The 16067-nt window shown below is 39.3% G+C and overlaps 1 protein-coding gene across 1 annotated transcript in view; it reads right to left on the reverse strand.

Moving 5' to 3' along the window:
• Positions 1–14099, reverse strand: part of col24a1 (collagen type XXIV alpha 1) — a 117679-nt gene extending 103580 nt beyond the window's left edge. Inside the window, exon 1 of the mRNA XM_084723723.1 lies at positions 13565–14099. Within this exon, the coding sequence (XP_084579849.1) occupies positions 13565–13617 (53 nt within the window). The 5' untranslated portion in view covers positions 13618–14099. The remainder of the gene's footprint in view (positions 1–13564) is intronic.
• Positions 14100–16067: the final 1968 nt, after the last annotated feature.

Consider the following 16067-nt stretch of genomic DNA (forward strand, 5'->3'; position numbering starts at 1 on the left):
CACCCTCGTCATTCATGTAAGCTTATGTTTGGTTTTTTGTTCATTAAATACCTTTTGAAGTCTACCCCCTGCCTCCTGTGTCTGCATTTGGGTCCTCCACTTTGTCAGTCGTAACAAATGGAACACAGTCGTTATTAACGTTAGTGCCTAACTAGCTCCATCTGTGTCTGTCCAACGTTCACCTGATCACATAGACCGTTTATAGGCTTAACCGTACTCACGCCAGTCCCAATTATATGAAATAATCGGGTAAAAACAGGTGTTACCATTGATTCTAATTAAGGTCTCGTTCCATTTAGTGTAGAGGAGCCTTTCCAGTGATCCAACAAACGCAATAGCAGAACCCTGACTCTGACCTGATTGGAAAGAGACCTTAATTAATATTATTGGTAATACTTGTCAACCCTACTACGTCATGTAAAAATGGCTACCATAAGAAATTTCTTCAAAATCAATCAGTACAGCTGTTATGTCTGGTGTCCATCACCACGGATTGTGTGCCTCCTCTCATTGCCTTGAAGAAGTTGCAAACAATGACGCATTTTAAAAACACTAAATTATGTGAGATGTCAAGAAGAAAATGTCTCGACTCGTACTCGACTCGGTTAGTAATTAGCTGGCCAACGTGAATGGTCAATACGACGATACAACCTAACGGTAAAGCTCGCGAGCAAGTGTTAACGTTAAAAACGTTATCTTAACATTAACTAAGAATGGAATGGAACCTTAACTACTTGTCAAAATTTAAATAAACCCAAAGATATTGTCAGAATTAATGCTGTATCAAAGTCAAGTTTTTAAAATGTGGACAATCGTGGCACTTTCAGACAAATTTGTTTTTTGAAGAGCAAACAGACACGTTAAGACACCTCACAGAAATTTGCAAGTTTAATTGACCGTTATTGTTAGCTAGCTAACCTACATTATAGCTAGGTTAGCTTATCAACTAGGATGCTCAGTGTGTAACGTAGCTAGCTTGCAGCGAATCCTCACCGTCTTTCTGAGCCTTACACACATACTTCGTCTTGGAGATAAGACTTCGCTTACGGTAATCCTAACCGTCATTAGTCTCACTCAGATGTGGAGACGCTAAGCCTTCCAAGGTGGTCAAGATAACTAGGGGCGAACAACGCCCCTCAGTAGCGTTTCCTCCGCGACGCCTGTTATTTCGTGTATCACTGCACTCCTCAAAAAGACCACTTTTAAAATAAATTTAGCTTGGCTGGGTTTCAGACAGTATCCGCTTTTAAAGCTTGTCGGTTGTTAGTTTAACCTATGCATTAATCAGTTTCGCCTGTATGTTCAGTAACAACTAGTTAGCTAATCTAATCCTGTTGACGTTTAACCGTTGCTCGTTAACTTCTTACTTCGCGCAGTGATTTCCAACGGTGACCTGTTGACCAGAAGTCGGTGGTGTCTGGAAGGGACCCAGGAACCCCAGACCCGCGAAAACCTCGCGATAGTGGTTATTTAAAACCAAACCAGGATCTTTCCTAACGATACCTTTCCTTCGTGTTTTAAAATCCCGTTACCTATTCACTTCCCATTCACAGCGTGATCACATTATAGAACATAATTCGTTTGGACAACGTCCACAATGAACAAGCGTCACGTGAAAATCTCGCGAGAGTTTCGTAAATCAAGGGTTCCCTTGAGACACGACCCATGTGTCCTGCTTGATGCGACCTGACACACAATTAGACATGAGTGCCTTGTAGTAATTTATGAGCAAAATGTTAACATAATCTCCACGTTGAGCCCCAATGTCATAACAGTAAATACACAGTAAACAAAATAATGAAAAAACATCACTGCAGTACAGACCTTCTCATGTACAATCTGCATCCCGTGCAATGTGAATGTAATTTATAACTAGAAGAGAACATGACGTAAGCTGTTTATTGATTAACATAAACTCATAACTAGCTCTCATAAAACACACAGTGCCTGTACTGACTGATAGTACATGTTGTATATTCAATTCATAGCCTACAATGAGGGTTTAATGATTAGTTGGTTAATGAGTTAGTCAGTAACAAAAAAATAAATTGGTAACAATTCTGATAATTGATTAGTAGTTTATATCATTGTAAACTGAATACTGTTGGGTTCTGGACTGTTGAGTACACAAAACAAGGTCTCTGAGGTCGTCCTATTTGGCTCTGGGAACCTGTGATTATATACTATTTTAATTGATAATCAAAGTAAGTGTTACTTGCAGCCCTAGTCAATTCTGAGTTAAAATAATGCACATGTAAAAAAGAAACCATGGAAACCCTTTAAAAAGCAACCCAACTCCTCTGTTTACAAACACATTCAACTCTGACATTTTTATGTCTGAAAATATAGTCATGCTGGGGGCCTTTTTGTGTCATGTTTTTATTGTTTCCAGACATTGATGGGTTTTGTCTCAAAGGCATTGTTGGTTAATAGCACTTTAATGCTGTTCATGGACAGATGCCTCAGCAAAATCATGACCACAAAGAGGGAGAAGCCCCAGCTAAGAATTGGAGAGAGAAGTGTCACGCCTGCCTTTTAAGATTAATTTTCCCAACTTGTAAAAGAACACTTTTCCTCATGAATCTTCATTCTCAAAACCATGCATGTCAACAAGGAGAAAATTCTCTGCTTATGAATTCTGAAAAGCCATAAATACCATGTGATCTAGCTAATATGTTATCTATTTTATGGGAAAGCATAAACCTCATCATCATATACTAATACTTTTGCTAAAAGCAGATAAAGGAAAAGCACAACATCTGGAATGAAATACTAACACTTACAAATGACAGACACATTACTGAACTTATATTCCACTAATTTTAGAGGATTTATTTTTAATTTCAAATGTTGCTAATCACAGAATGAGATATTAGGGCCTATGTAGCTCATGCTGCACTTTGTGACCTTGCACTGTACTAGACTCATGGAACTTCACTCCTTTGACCCTCACTGACCCCACCTCTAGGTGGCACTGCCCACCATATAGCTCAAGGGCAGCATGTACTGTGTATCAGTCAAAGGCCAAATAAATGCAAAGGTACCAAGAGGAGTTTACATCTTCCACTGACATTTGTTTTTTCTTATTAAAGATGAGACATTCACAGTTTTACCAGTTTTAAATGGAATGCAAATGCATGAACACTAAGTGTAAAAATTGTCTCATAGTTCATTGTTCTTTTTCTCATAAAATGAATGCTCTGAGTCCACATTTTCTTTTTATGGCAAGAAAACAAGACCACTACTGTTTCACACACAACTCAAACTCCAAAGATTTAATGGATATAAACTCAGTTTTGCAATTTAAAAAATGAAATAATCATGTCAACTAAACAAAACATAGTGTGTAAAGATGTTTTTGAACTCACACCCAGAGGCTACAGATCACCATACAGAACTACTCCCGTATATTTTTAGCATTTATTTCCAGTTTTAAGATGAAATCTTTAATTTGTGTCTCTAAAGCAGCAGCAAAGATGGTAAAATGTTACATCATCATTGTTATACAGCCTCACCATCCTACCTATAAAATGTTATGTAACATTTACAAGCATTGTCAACCAGTGGAGGTGTGAACAAGCAGAGTGTAGAGCAGAAAATGTGCCAGTTTTAGTGTTAAACCATACCGTACCCCTATCATACTGATTACATGTAGGCCTACGGGTAAAATACAAACTGAAATAATATGTAACTTTAACAAAAAGCAACTTGTTGAGATGTATTTGTGTTTTTAGATGTCTTGGTGCAGAATAGTACATTGTTCACATTCTAGATGAGCATAAGAGGTGGAGTTTTTCTTGGTCACGTTCTCTCATGATGTACATCTGATGTCAGACTACAAAATAAAACCACCAGATAATTCAAACCAGAAATACTTAAAGGAACAGTGTGAGATTTATAGGAATTTGTTGGCAGAATATGGCAGAAATTGAATGTGATGTTGATAACTATGGTTTAATCTGTGTATAATCACGTAAAAATAAGAAACATTGTGTTTTTGTTACCTATTTTCCACCTGTTGTGATTAATAATCAGCCTGTTGAGGCAGTGGAGAACTTTAATTAATTTAAGAACCATTTTATTGCACTTTAAGTTTTACAGCCAGTAAAGAATATATTATTTTTAAAAAAAGCAAAGCAGCACCTGTAGTAAATTGAAGTCATACAATATAAGCAAGAACATTTCAGAGACTGCAGAAATTTCGTTTAAAGTGTGTTTTTTTTTTTTTTTACTTTTAACATCTGTATGTGGTATGGGCACCTGGGGCCTAAGAACAAAAACAGATTGTTCAAAATCACAAGCTATTAAAATTAATGGCAAAGAGCAGAAACAATTGGAACGTCTATTTATAAAGCACCGGTGAAGCAAAAAGCCCAACAAATTGCATATAATCCTCTTCATCCCTTTTTTTTAAAGAAAAGATGCTAACAAGCCACTGCAAAAACCAAGAACATTTATGAAAAGTCTTTCATACCAAATGCAATAACTTTGCTAAACTTGTGAAAATGACGTGCATGTTCTGTTATAATTGTGTGTAATGTAATTTAATGTAATATGTTTTTTAACCAACCTTTGAAGCCGAAGGCAAATTTCCACATTTGTTGAAAATAAAGTTATTATTATAATGATCTGTGTATATCTACAGAGAACACAGGTTCTCCTGCATGGAGTCTGCCAATGCTGCACCACCAGGTTCCTACAGTAACATAGAACAGACAAACCCTCTAAGAGAAGGCCTTTCAAGTTTTTTCCTACCTGCTTGGAAGGGGAGGGTGAGACGAGGTGTTTGCAGTCTGCAAGCTACCACTACACACCGATCCTTTAACTGAAAAACGTGAACTATTTTGTAAATCTGGGAATATGTGCATACAAATTGAAATATAGGTTTGCATTTAACAGGAGTCTGACTGTAACGTAGTCAAGTCATGTCACCGCTTTTCTCCTATACAACTATAAGCCAGAACATACTTTTCAGAGCTTCAAAGTGTCCTCTTTACATTCAAGCCAAATCAATCACATCGACAGCCCTGCACATAGTAACAGCTGCTGACACAACTTGAAGTGGCTTCTGGCAACTAGGGTGATGATTTTCAACACAGTGCGCTGGTAGCACTAAAGTCACGGGAGACAGTGGTTCTGCTATTTTACAGTAATATGCGGTTATGTAAGACTGCCAAAAAGAGTACTATCAATCACAGGCTGCTGTCACACCTTTGAACCTTCAGGGATTGTTACAGTATGTGAGTGTAATGGCAGCATGGTAGCTGTTTTACAAAATTCTCTACTTCATGGGTTTTGAAGACCAGATTAGCCCGACAAAAAGGCCACCAGTGTTTATGTAGCCCTGTTCGCTGCCATGTTTGTTTTCCCGGATTAACGTGGCCCTGCAGATGAGGAAAAGAGAGAAAGAAAGAGAGGGAGAGGCCAACAAGAGAAAACAGAAAAGAAAAAGACTGACTCTAAATAGAAACACTATGAGCTGTGGCTGTCACCTGTTCCCCATCGAGAGAGTGGTGCGACATTCCACGGCCGGGAACACAGTCTTATCCCCGGAGCAGGAAAGAGCAATAGAGGAAGACGAAGGGTGGAATAAATGATTACAATCATTCATCTGTTGAGAGGATAAAACTGACATTTATAAAGCCAATGAGTAGCTGGTTCTTCTTAAAAGTTGGCAGGGTTTAAAAGTAGATCATAAAAGAAAAAAAAAAACTAAATATAACACTTAACATTCCCTTTTGGAGTGGCAAGTGGGGCCATCTGATGCTGATTCAGACAGCTTTTTTCTGCCTGTCACACAGTCTCCCTGTTCAGGGCTATTTAAGGCATCCCAACAGACGCAGGTCATCACTTCAGCACATCTACAGTGACGTCAGAACAAGCGGTGGGGATTTTCAAGCACCTTAAAGGAGAAATCTGTCATATATTTGCTGTAATGAATCATAAAATGACTGTGACGTGATCAGAAATTAAGGAAACATGCTAAGTTGAAATACTTGCTACTCTGGCGACAAGGCTACAGCTGCGGTGTCCTTTAAAATTTGCATTCAAGGCTGAAATGCCTCTTTTAGCTTGCCCGTTTCACATCAATTAGAATTCAAATTAATGCCAAATGTCCACCAAACAAGTTAGTGTCTAGTTAGTGTTTATGAGTCATAGGAAATCATTTGCGATCAAATCATTTCACTTTTAGAAGGCGTAGAGGCAGTGACTACACTCAAACTCCTGGTTGTGTACTGTCGGAGCAGTGGGCTTTCGTTTTCAGGATAACGGGCTTTGCTTGACATTGACAGACAACTGACAGTTATAAATAGCCGTTCAACTCACAGTGGAGGACTCGTTGTCGCTAATTATTGTCAAATTATAAAGTTGCGTTTGCTGCAGCGTTCCTGCAGCCTGCCTGAGCCTCCTTGAGTTTGGCAAGAAGAGGGCGGGTGAACACAATTCGCTTCAGCCATAGATCATATACTAAATAGGATTTCAACTTATTTAATGTGCAATTGTTGCATATTTCTTCTTGAAACCTACCATCATCAGTCAGTGAGCCATTCTTATTTGATGTTTTTAGCCTTTTTTATTTTTTTAAGTTAAGAGTTAGACCCATATCCAGGCTACATGCAGAGCCACCAGTTTCACCGTTTCTTCATTAAATCCTGAGGTAAATCTCTGTCTAAGTGACAGCACACTATGACATGCTTTCCAGTCCTTGCAGTTAATGGAAAAGACTGCTGAAAGCAAGACAAAGCTCCCCAAACACTGCTCTGTTGACTAAGGGAAATACCACTATGTGGGGAGTGGGTGTCATGTCAAGACTATAAATAAATCACAACTTAAAGCTCCCCTCTGCAATGAATCATTCCAGAAGTAACAGATCTTGCCTTTCTCCCCTCAAAATTAGCTTGGATCCCTAACAATGGTTCATTCAACTGAGGGGAAAAGGGCCCAAAGAGGCAAATGGAGAGCGCTCAATTTGCCTTGGCAAATAGGAGGAAACTAACTTAAAGTTCTGTTTACAATCTTCATAAGGAAAGGGAAACAATTTTCTTACCATCATCACTGATGTCTGTCAGGGGGTGACTTACTTTGTGAGGAGTGACATTCACAGAATACAGTTTACATGTCTAATTTGGCAGGCCACTTACCAAATCCATTAGTAGGAACAAAGCATGCAAAGCTGTTAATCTACCCAAACAACTCTGAAATGTTTAACTTCTGGATGGAATAAACAAAAAGGAATGGATGCTAATGAAACTGCTGCTGGGGGTGAAAATCATGTGCACCGCCAGCAGCAGCTCTTAACTACTTTGCCACTGTGGAAAGGTTCTTAGATTTGTGAGGACATGTTGGACCATCTAAACAAACCTCTTGACTGACTTGTCCCATTTCATCCCTTCTGTTGACTTTGAAATACTTTTAAAAGACTTTCTTTCCAAAGAACACTAAAAAAAAGTATTTGTTAACTGAAAAAAGTTTATAAGTCTACTGAAAATGAAAAGACAATGAGACATTAAGTGCAAGATATTTAGTTGAAGTAGCAACTCTTTAGTCACGCTAACAAATATTACAAATAAATTTGACTTCTAAGTTTACATTTTCTCAGTGTGAAAAGTCCATTTTTTATTTCACACAAATAACCTGAGCTTCAGCTGCTCCTGTTGGAGCAACTTTCCAGCTGCTCCCAGTGAAATTATAAAAGTGTAAGGTGGTAGGGACTGAATACAATACAAACCTTGATAATTGTTCGCGGTAGGGCTGGGGAGTTAGGCCTAACATTTATATTACGCCATAATTTGAGGCTCAGACGGTAACAGTATGTATCACAGTATATTTGTTGTTCTTTTCTTTATATTTTGGAGGATTTTATGCCTTTAATTTATGTGACAGCATAAGATCCAACAGGAAAGGGAGACAGAGAGAGAGAGGGAAGCAAAGGGACCAACAGCTTCAGTACATGAGGCGAACGCTCCACCAACTGAGCCATCATTTTTAACCACTTTCATCTGACATAATTTGTGGATTGTTTTCTGCTCATCAGTGTTGCCATATGTACAATAAATATCATATTTGTACCATAATTTGAATAACTGTATGATATACGATCAATAATTCCAAAAAAGGCCCAATGTAAGATAAGTTTGTCATTTCCTTAAATCTGCAACGAGACCTTATTTGATTTTACTCACATCAGCTGATCAAGTTTTTTGTAGACCAGTGACACAGTCTGGGGCTTTTATTTTGACGGGTAAGAACAGGAGTGATTGTGCGATGAACTGCGAATGATTCTGTGTAAAGCAATAAACAGTTGTTGTCTTGGTCAGACAACAGAGCCTCCGTGTAATAAGGCATGCTTTGCCATTCAGTGTTGCAGTATGATATTGCTGTATTTTGCATCTGGAAACACTGCTGCTCATTCTCATCAACACTTTTTTTTTTGGTCAAGCAAAGTGATTGGTCTCTCTGTCATCGCATTATGAAGATACAGTCAAAATTCATAGCGCAGAGCAAATTTCTACCGGTGCACTTTCTATGCAGATTATACTGTCCACCCCTAGTTCACAGAGTTTTCATCGATGTGAAAACAAGCAACCATGATTTATTTTAAAGTGTATTGGAAACACACAGCTTATACATATATTCATCATATACGTTTAATTCACTATTATATAACTATAAAAAAAGAGGTCTCAGGAGGATATTAACCCTCAAACAATGCATGCTGGGAAGACTGATATGCTGATCACGTGTCTTTAGAAACTTAATTTAATGGGTTGACTGAACTCTGTAGAGTACATCCATTAAACTCATTTCTAGTCAAAATACTTCAAGTTAGAAGAACTGATGTTAATAAGTTCTGAAAATAAATACTAACTTGAAAAAATAAAACTTGTATTTTTATGTTTAGATAATAAGACAGCTTGATTCCACTATGAGTCTTCACTGTGTACTCTTCAGTGGTATTCCACATAAGAGTCATTATTCAGAAAATTGAAGTTTATGGAGCTGACCTTGGACCGCCACTGTTACATGCCCCTTCGGGAAAAAAATGCGGCTCAGTTGAGCACAAGTTTAAATGGACTGAAGTTCAGAACAGAAGGAAAGCAATAACTCCGCCACATAAACTGACATAGTGCCCTGAGGAGCTGTATCGAGGCTTATAATAGAAGTCACTTTGCCAAGACATCAAACTGTGAGAGAAATAAATCACACATCTGAAAATTTACATTCATTATATATGTAGTTGATCCCTCATGTTAAGACACAACATTGCATGCACATGTACACACACACACACACACACACACACACACATTGTTCATATGCTAAGAAGCGGATATTTCTCTTTTTTCTCACTAATCAGGTGTTCTGTTCCTGCACGCTTCGCTTCTCAATCTGAACCAACACATTCCTGGACATGAACAAGTAACTGATCCACGGTCAGCGTCTGTTCCTACTGGCCGTGTTTCAGTTTTCACACCTGTATCCTGATCATAATTACTTCAGTATGGAAGTAATGAGTGGTCTTGTCCGCTTCTCGTGTCCAAATGGCCATCAGCAAAAAATTAGCAGGTCAACAAGTTTCCAGGTTTCAGTTGCCTACTTGATGTTTCTCTCTGGCCAGTGTTTGCAATACCTTCCAGATCTGACGCAAGCAAGACATGAATAAAAATATGCAACTAATTTTCTGAGACCAGGAGGCCTATGTGATTTCCGGGTGCTTCCATCTTTGACAAAGATGCATGTGGCGCATGTTTGTGCTCACTCAGAAGGGTGACTGGAGTCAAGAGGTCACCGCAGACCAGAGTAAAGATTGACTTAGTCCACAAGACAGTGAGCAGACAAAGGACTGTGAGCAAACTTCCACTGGCCTTTATTGGTTTGCCCTTTCCTGTTGCAGGGGGACCTGCAGATGTTAGGAGGGGGTTAAATACAGTCAATCACACAGACAGACAGGCCAGAGTCCCTACAGCCACTGGTGTGGAGAGGGTCAGCACACCGCAACAAGAAGGTGGGCAAACTGTGATCCCAACATGCATTATATTTTAGGATAATCAGGTTAGATGACTCTGAGGTTACCTAGCTCCTGAAATCAGCAAACATTTTTCTCAATTTTAGTCAGCTGTGATCATTGCCAGTTACGTCACACAAATAACAACAAAAAGAACATAATTTTCCTCCTCAGCAGTGTCTTTCTTATCAACAGGCCTCATTATTGCTTGGACAGAAAGTAGTTCCTAATAAAAACGTTCACAGTGAGGTCTGTAAATCATCCTGAGTAACCTGGACATTGTTTCTTTTAAACACACATCCCTGTTGAGTTTTTCAAATGGTTGTGAAAGTCAATCACTTCTTCTATAATTGAGTCCCACAAACAACTTCTACTCACTTTCATTGTCACTGGGTGGTACCATACGTTTTAGCGGCAGAGCTCTCAACAGAGGCAAATAAAAACTAACCAACAAATGGGACATTGGGTGGGTGAATTGCTTTTTTAAGCTTCATCTTATACCGGCTGAATGGGATTTAAGTGAGCTCATGACTCTTATGGGGCAAGAAGTCAAAGTGAAAAGTCAAAATGTGATGTGTTACAAAATGATTCTTTGGCTGGAATATTTTGAATACAGAGCAAAAGATGAGAAGTCTAGTATTGGTAATTACAGTAAGTGGGATAACAGAGTCCTGGTGAGCTACAGTTGGACTGTAATGACATGTGACATGACAAACATTGTCCCTTCTATCTTTGTATCTTTATCTATAAATATAGTTTATCAGTACTGGCCTACTTTTAGTAAGTATTAGGGGTGTCATGTTTCTCCAAACCCACAACTGGATATGATTCTTGATTTTGTTTATGTTTTACTGACAGTTATGCCATTATTAGACTTGATAGTCAAGACTTGATTTGTAAAGATCAAGAGATCACTGGCTTGTCCTGACAACTGTCATTTACATTTTAAAAATCCTCTTTAAAAAGATCAAATGTGGTGTAACAGCCAGTAAGCTACCCTGTGTCATCTTTAAAGTGTTGCTTTTTTTTTCTTTAGACACATATCAGATGCTGCAAGTGGGCAGCAGTGGAGAGAAAAACAAATACTGGGAGAATCGCAGATTTTTGCCTTTTGATTCAGCTCTCTTGAAACTGAACTCATTTTGGTGGCTTGTTTGGCTTGTTAGTGTTATGCCCCATTACCAATAGGATATATCACGGGTGTTATCACGTGGACACACATGAGTTGGACTTGAGTGTCAGTCTCGAGTCAGAGATTTGGTTCAAATATTTTGATACCTTTCCAAAAGTCGTGGCACACTTTATTTAAAAGGTGTACCACAAATCAATCGGTTTCATTTGATTTTCCTGAATTAACTAATGTTAATGGCATTCATTTCGTGCAAGTCAACACTTAATTCCCCAGATCTACTTTTCTCATATCAATCCGCGACGTCCAAACAAGTCACAGGAGAGAGAGCCATGAAAAACTAACTTAACACGACTGAGGTCCAGTGTGGAAAAAATAAACCGAAGAACCTCTTGATTGCATTAAAAATCTATGCAGTGACAAAACGCCCTGGTCGAAAGTTAACGACAAAGACACAGCACCTTCCAGTTTCATTTGACATTTGAAGTTGCACAAAGAATAGTAAGTCAATGCTCTGTTGTTTGGTGTGACATTATGACTTGTTTAGGACTAAAAACTCAAAGTTTAGGACTTGGAACTTGAATTGGTACTTGTGCACTTGTGTACTTGATGTCTTAAACAATGACTTAGTCCCACCTCTGGGGTAAACCCTCTTCAGAATAACAGAGAAACCGTGTGTCCAACACCTTAACATTATACACTTATCACAATAGCACAGGTGCACCAAACAGCACAGGAGATGAATCAATTAAACTAAATTTCACTGTGCATCATCACGTAGAAAGAAAACCACAGACATAAGCACTTAGTTTCTTCCAAATATTACTTATAAACTGACACTGTGTCAAGCAAAAACATCTGATTAAAAGGATCATAGGATACATATTTATCAGCCAGTTAGACTTGACCTCCTCCTCTTCCAGTGAACAAAACAATGCCCAGCTCCACTTCCTAAGAAAACTTGCATCATCAACTTAATGGGAACTTCCAGCCAGCGTTGAGGCGACAGCATGCTCTCAGTCAAGTGTACAGTGTGAGACTCTCTGCAGCTATACAGTCCAACCACTGCCAGCAACGGAGCAGCAATGCCTGCAACAGTGGGTGATTGTCTGGAGCTCAGGAGCCAGTTAACCACTGATGCATACACACTAACTCTCCCAGTGAATTCAAGGGAGGCCACACTTGTTCTCAGTCGACTCCGTTCTCCCATAAGGCTCTCATTTTCACTCTCAAGGACAAAAAAAAAAAAAAAAAAAAAAAAAGTGGAGCTCTCAGGATTTCAGGTCCACTTTGTTTTCCATGGAGCAAACACTATCAGCAGTGAACAACAGAATGCATTGTGAGCCCGGCTCTCTTTAGGTCTTATCTGGAAGGGATTCATAATAGAGTACAGACAACTTGGACTCACTTCTGATGGAGGAAAATAACATTTCCTGTTAGGTTGCGTATGGAGCAGTGCACATTTCTGGCCACAGTCCCAACTGAATGTAACAGGACAACAAAACCTGCATGCAGGATGTCAATAATAAACACTTCCATGAGGAATGTTTAGCTTTAAAGGCACTAAATGTATATATTTTTCCATTTAAAGCCAACGCACTTTGACAGTTTGATTCATTTGTTAGATCTTGAGTCCATGACAGTTGCTCTGAAGCTTATATCATCACACAGTATAACAATGATTTATCACTCCTGACATGCTGAATAAGCATCACCGCCTCCAAGCCATTCTCATTCATCCTCCATCTACAAGTGTTTATTTCTCGGCTTATCAGAGCTATGTGAGAGAAAGATGAATAAAAAGAAGGGGGCTCAGCAGTGAACCACATGCTATTCATGTTATAGTGCCGGAGATCCCAAACTGTATGTTCATATGGCGAGTTCAAAGCCCACACTTGTGCACTTACTACTGCTGAGTTGTCAGCAACATTTATCAAGATCAGACAAGAATAAAGAAAGAAGCTCACTAGAAAATATTCAAACCATATAGATCTATTCATGGAAAAGAACAAGTATCATTTGGGAATGGTTAGGCTGGGGAGCAGAGTCCATATGTTCAGCTGTACTGTTGATTGTATGATTATCTGCAGAACTAAAGAATGAAAATTCAACAAAATACAGGTGTCTACTTGAAAATAAATAAACAAATAAATAAATGAAAACAACAGTAATGTAAAGGGATGATTCCAGTACAAAACTTTGTGCATTTAATATTTTGAAAGAATAAAAATATTGTCAGTCACGTTTTGGTGTAAAAAACTTGTAGCTGCAGGGACTCTGTTTAGTCTGCTGGCGCCCCTGTCAGGGAAAGATGCCAACAAACCAGAACAGAAATAGTCTCCCTGTTGCCATTTTATATGAAAATCTGTTCTGGAGCAGTTTCAATGGCACAAATGTCCAACATACTATTTAATCAAATGCACACTTACGTTGCTGCCGCGGAAACGTGTCCACTCCTTGTCCGTTGAGCTCCTAAATGCATTTGTATGCATTTGTCCAGGCAGCAGAGATCTGGGTGAAAACAGAATCACACTCAAGAGGATACCTGCTCATGGGCTAACCCTTTGGCAACGACCAAAGGAAGCGTAAAGTGGACGTTGGAGTACTGCCACCTCAGAATTTCCTCATCGTACTGCAGTCCAGAGGAGAGATCTCTCTTCAACAACTTTCGTTCAGACCTGAGCCTCTTCACCTCAGATCCTTTGCGCTCTGCGGCGCGCAGTGATCACTGATTTCTATCCAAAGTGGAGACGCGCAAAAGTTGCATAGAAGAAATTATTCTTGGAGAGCGTGTGGTCAGACCGCTGCAGTGTTAACCCGACAGACTGCTGTGAGACACAGAGACTCAGAGCTCGGCTGCTTCTCTCTCAGAGAGGTCTCCAGCACAACAGCAGATCAGCTCTGCGCGGCTTTACCTCCAGGCGGTGGTTTCTGCTATGTGCCTTGACTTGCGCTGATGCAAGGGGACCCGTCTTCACCCCAACACAACTCCTACCAGCTGGTGGTGTTGGATTTCACCAGTCACACACTCGTGACATCACGGATAGACTTTTGGCTTGTGTTCATCAGTGCCCTTTGTCTACTCTGACTACTGTACGAGCCTAAAGCTGTTACGATATTCATGTTTACTGTATACTCAGCGGGGCAGAGGGCATGTTCCGAGTGTTAAAAGTAGAACTGACTTGTTTGCAAACGCACAGACATGTACTTACTGGCACACACACTCAGAAGACTGAAATAATGTCAGTGAAAAATAGATCATCCAGTGCAGCCTCGTGTTGTTTGCTGACAAGCAAATCTGCCAGGTGCTGCAGCTCAAGGCACCATGTTGTTCTGGCGTAACTGCAAGAGTATCCAGAGTTATCCAGTATTAGGTAACTCATGTCAGGACTAGTTTACAACACTTAGTTTGGCACTAAATATAGAATTCATCTGCACAGTTTGCAGCACAATTTATGTGGTATGAAATGCACGAATGCACATGGAGAAGATAAGCCACTGAGTGTGTCAATGTCTTTTGGTGTAAAAAGATGCAACCATATAAGCAGACTGTAGTTCAGATGTATGTGGTGGTGCTGTATATAAAACAACCCCATTGCATTTAGGGCTGGGCAATTAAATGATATATTGACATTTTTAGGTTGTGCTGCAATACCTGATATATGGTTTGATATGCACTTGCTCCCTAAGATAACATAGGATGATCTTAAAGAATATGATGCATTGCTGTAGATTAAACTACAAAACAGTGGGGCCGGGTGATATATCACAATATGTTGGACCAAATACCCAGGGGTGCTTCTAGAGGGAGGTCAGGGGAGGCACTGGCCACCCCTGAAATCTCCCCGGTTGCTCCCCATTATGCTAAAGTATAATTGGCTATCATCCTGGTCAGAGGCAGGACCTTAGTTTAAACCAACTGTTTAAGTTGAGTATTTTTAAATACATGCATTATTTTCTTTTGTATGTGGCATACTTTTAATTTACAGCTTAAAAAGATGTTAATTGTAGTTCTCTTTATGCTGCTCAAAATTTCAAAAATTATTCATTAATAATCATCAGTAATGTGGATACAATGACTAAGTGGGTAAAGGTAAATAATGGTGCAGCTGGAACAGTCAGGTAATTTCAGAAAATCATGTCTCTTTATGGTGCAGCCTTTAAAAACAGGAAAAGACAACTCTTATGCCATTGGCTAGGGTCCAAAATGATTACTTTTTAAAGGTTCAGTGTGTCCGATTTAGGGGTGTTTATTGGCAGAATAATGTTTAAATAGACAATGTTCATGAGTATGTTTTCATTGGGAGAGCATTTGCCCCATGCACTGAGTCTGTAAGTCCTCTGCAGCACCTGCAGCCCTTTGCTGCATGTCATTCTCCCACTCTCTCCCGCTTTCCTGTCATATCATCAGCTGTCATATCAGTAAAGGCATACCAGAGTGAAACAAGGTTTTTGCAATCTGCAAACTCGCCATTAGATGCCACTAAATCCTCACACTGGTCCTTTAAAGGTAGAATCAGTAGAACTGATCCGAGCTATTCATAAATGCACCACAAAGATACCAGGACATCAAATAGCGAGGTTTTGGGTTGGCTAAGTGCCCTGAGCTCAGCAAAATAATGAGAAAAATAAAGAAATAAAGGCACAGGACCGATCTCCGCAGATACAGACGCCACTTCTAGTCAGTCATAAGTGAAGATTGAAAGAGGTTATATTTATGTGAGTCTATACATTGTTTTTCAAGAAAATATTGCACATTATACCTTTAAAGTAGGGCCTCCTAACAATTGCTTTTCTCCTCACATAAAATCACAGTTATGTTACAGACCACCATCTGACATAATCCTGAGCAGGTCTGAGAATATAAAATGTGAAACTGATTTACCAGGTTAGGCAGCATTCCATGTAGTTTCCATCTGACGACATTTAAAC

This window comes from Lutjanus erythropterus, chromosome 7, assembly GCF_056507025.1.
Source record: "Lutjanus erythropterus isolate fLutEry1 chromosome 7, fLutEry1.hap2, whole genome shotgun sequence".
In the NCBI taxonomy this organism is placed as follows: Eukaryota; Metazoa; Chordata; class Actinopteri; order Lutjaniformes; family Lutjanidae; genus Lutjanus; species Lutjanus erythropterus.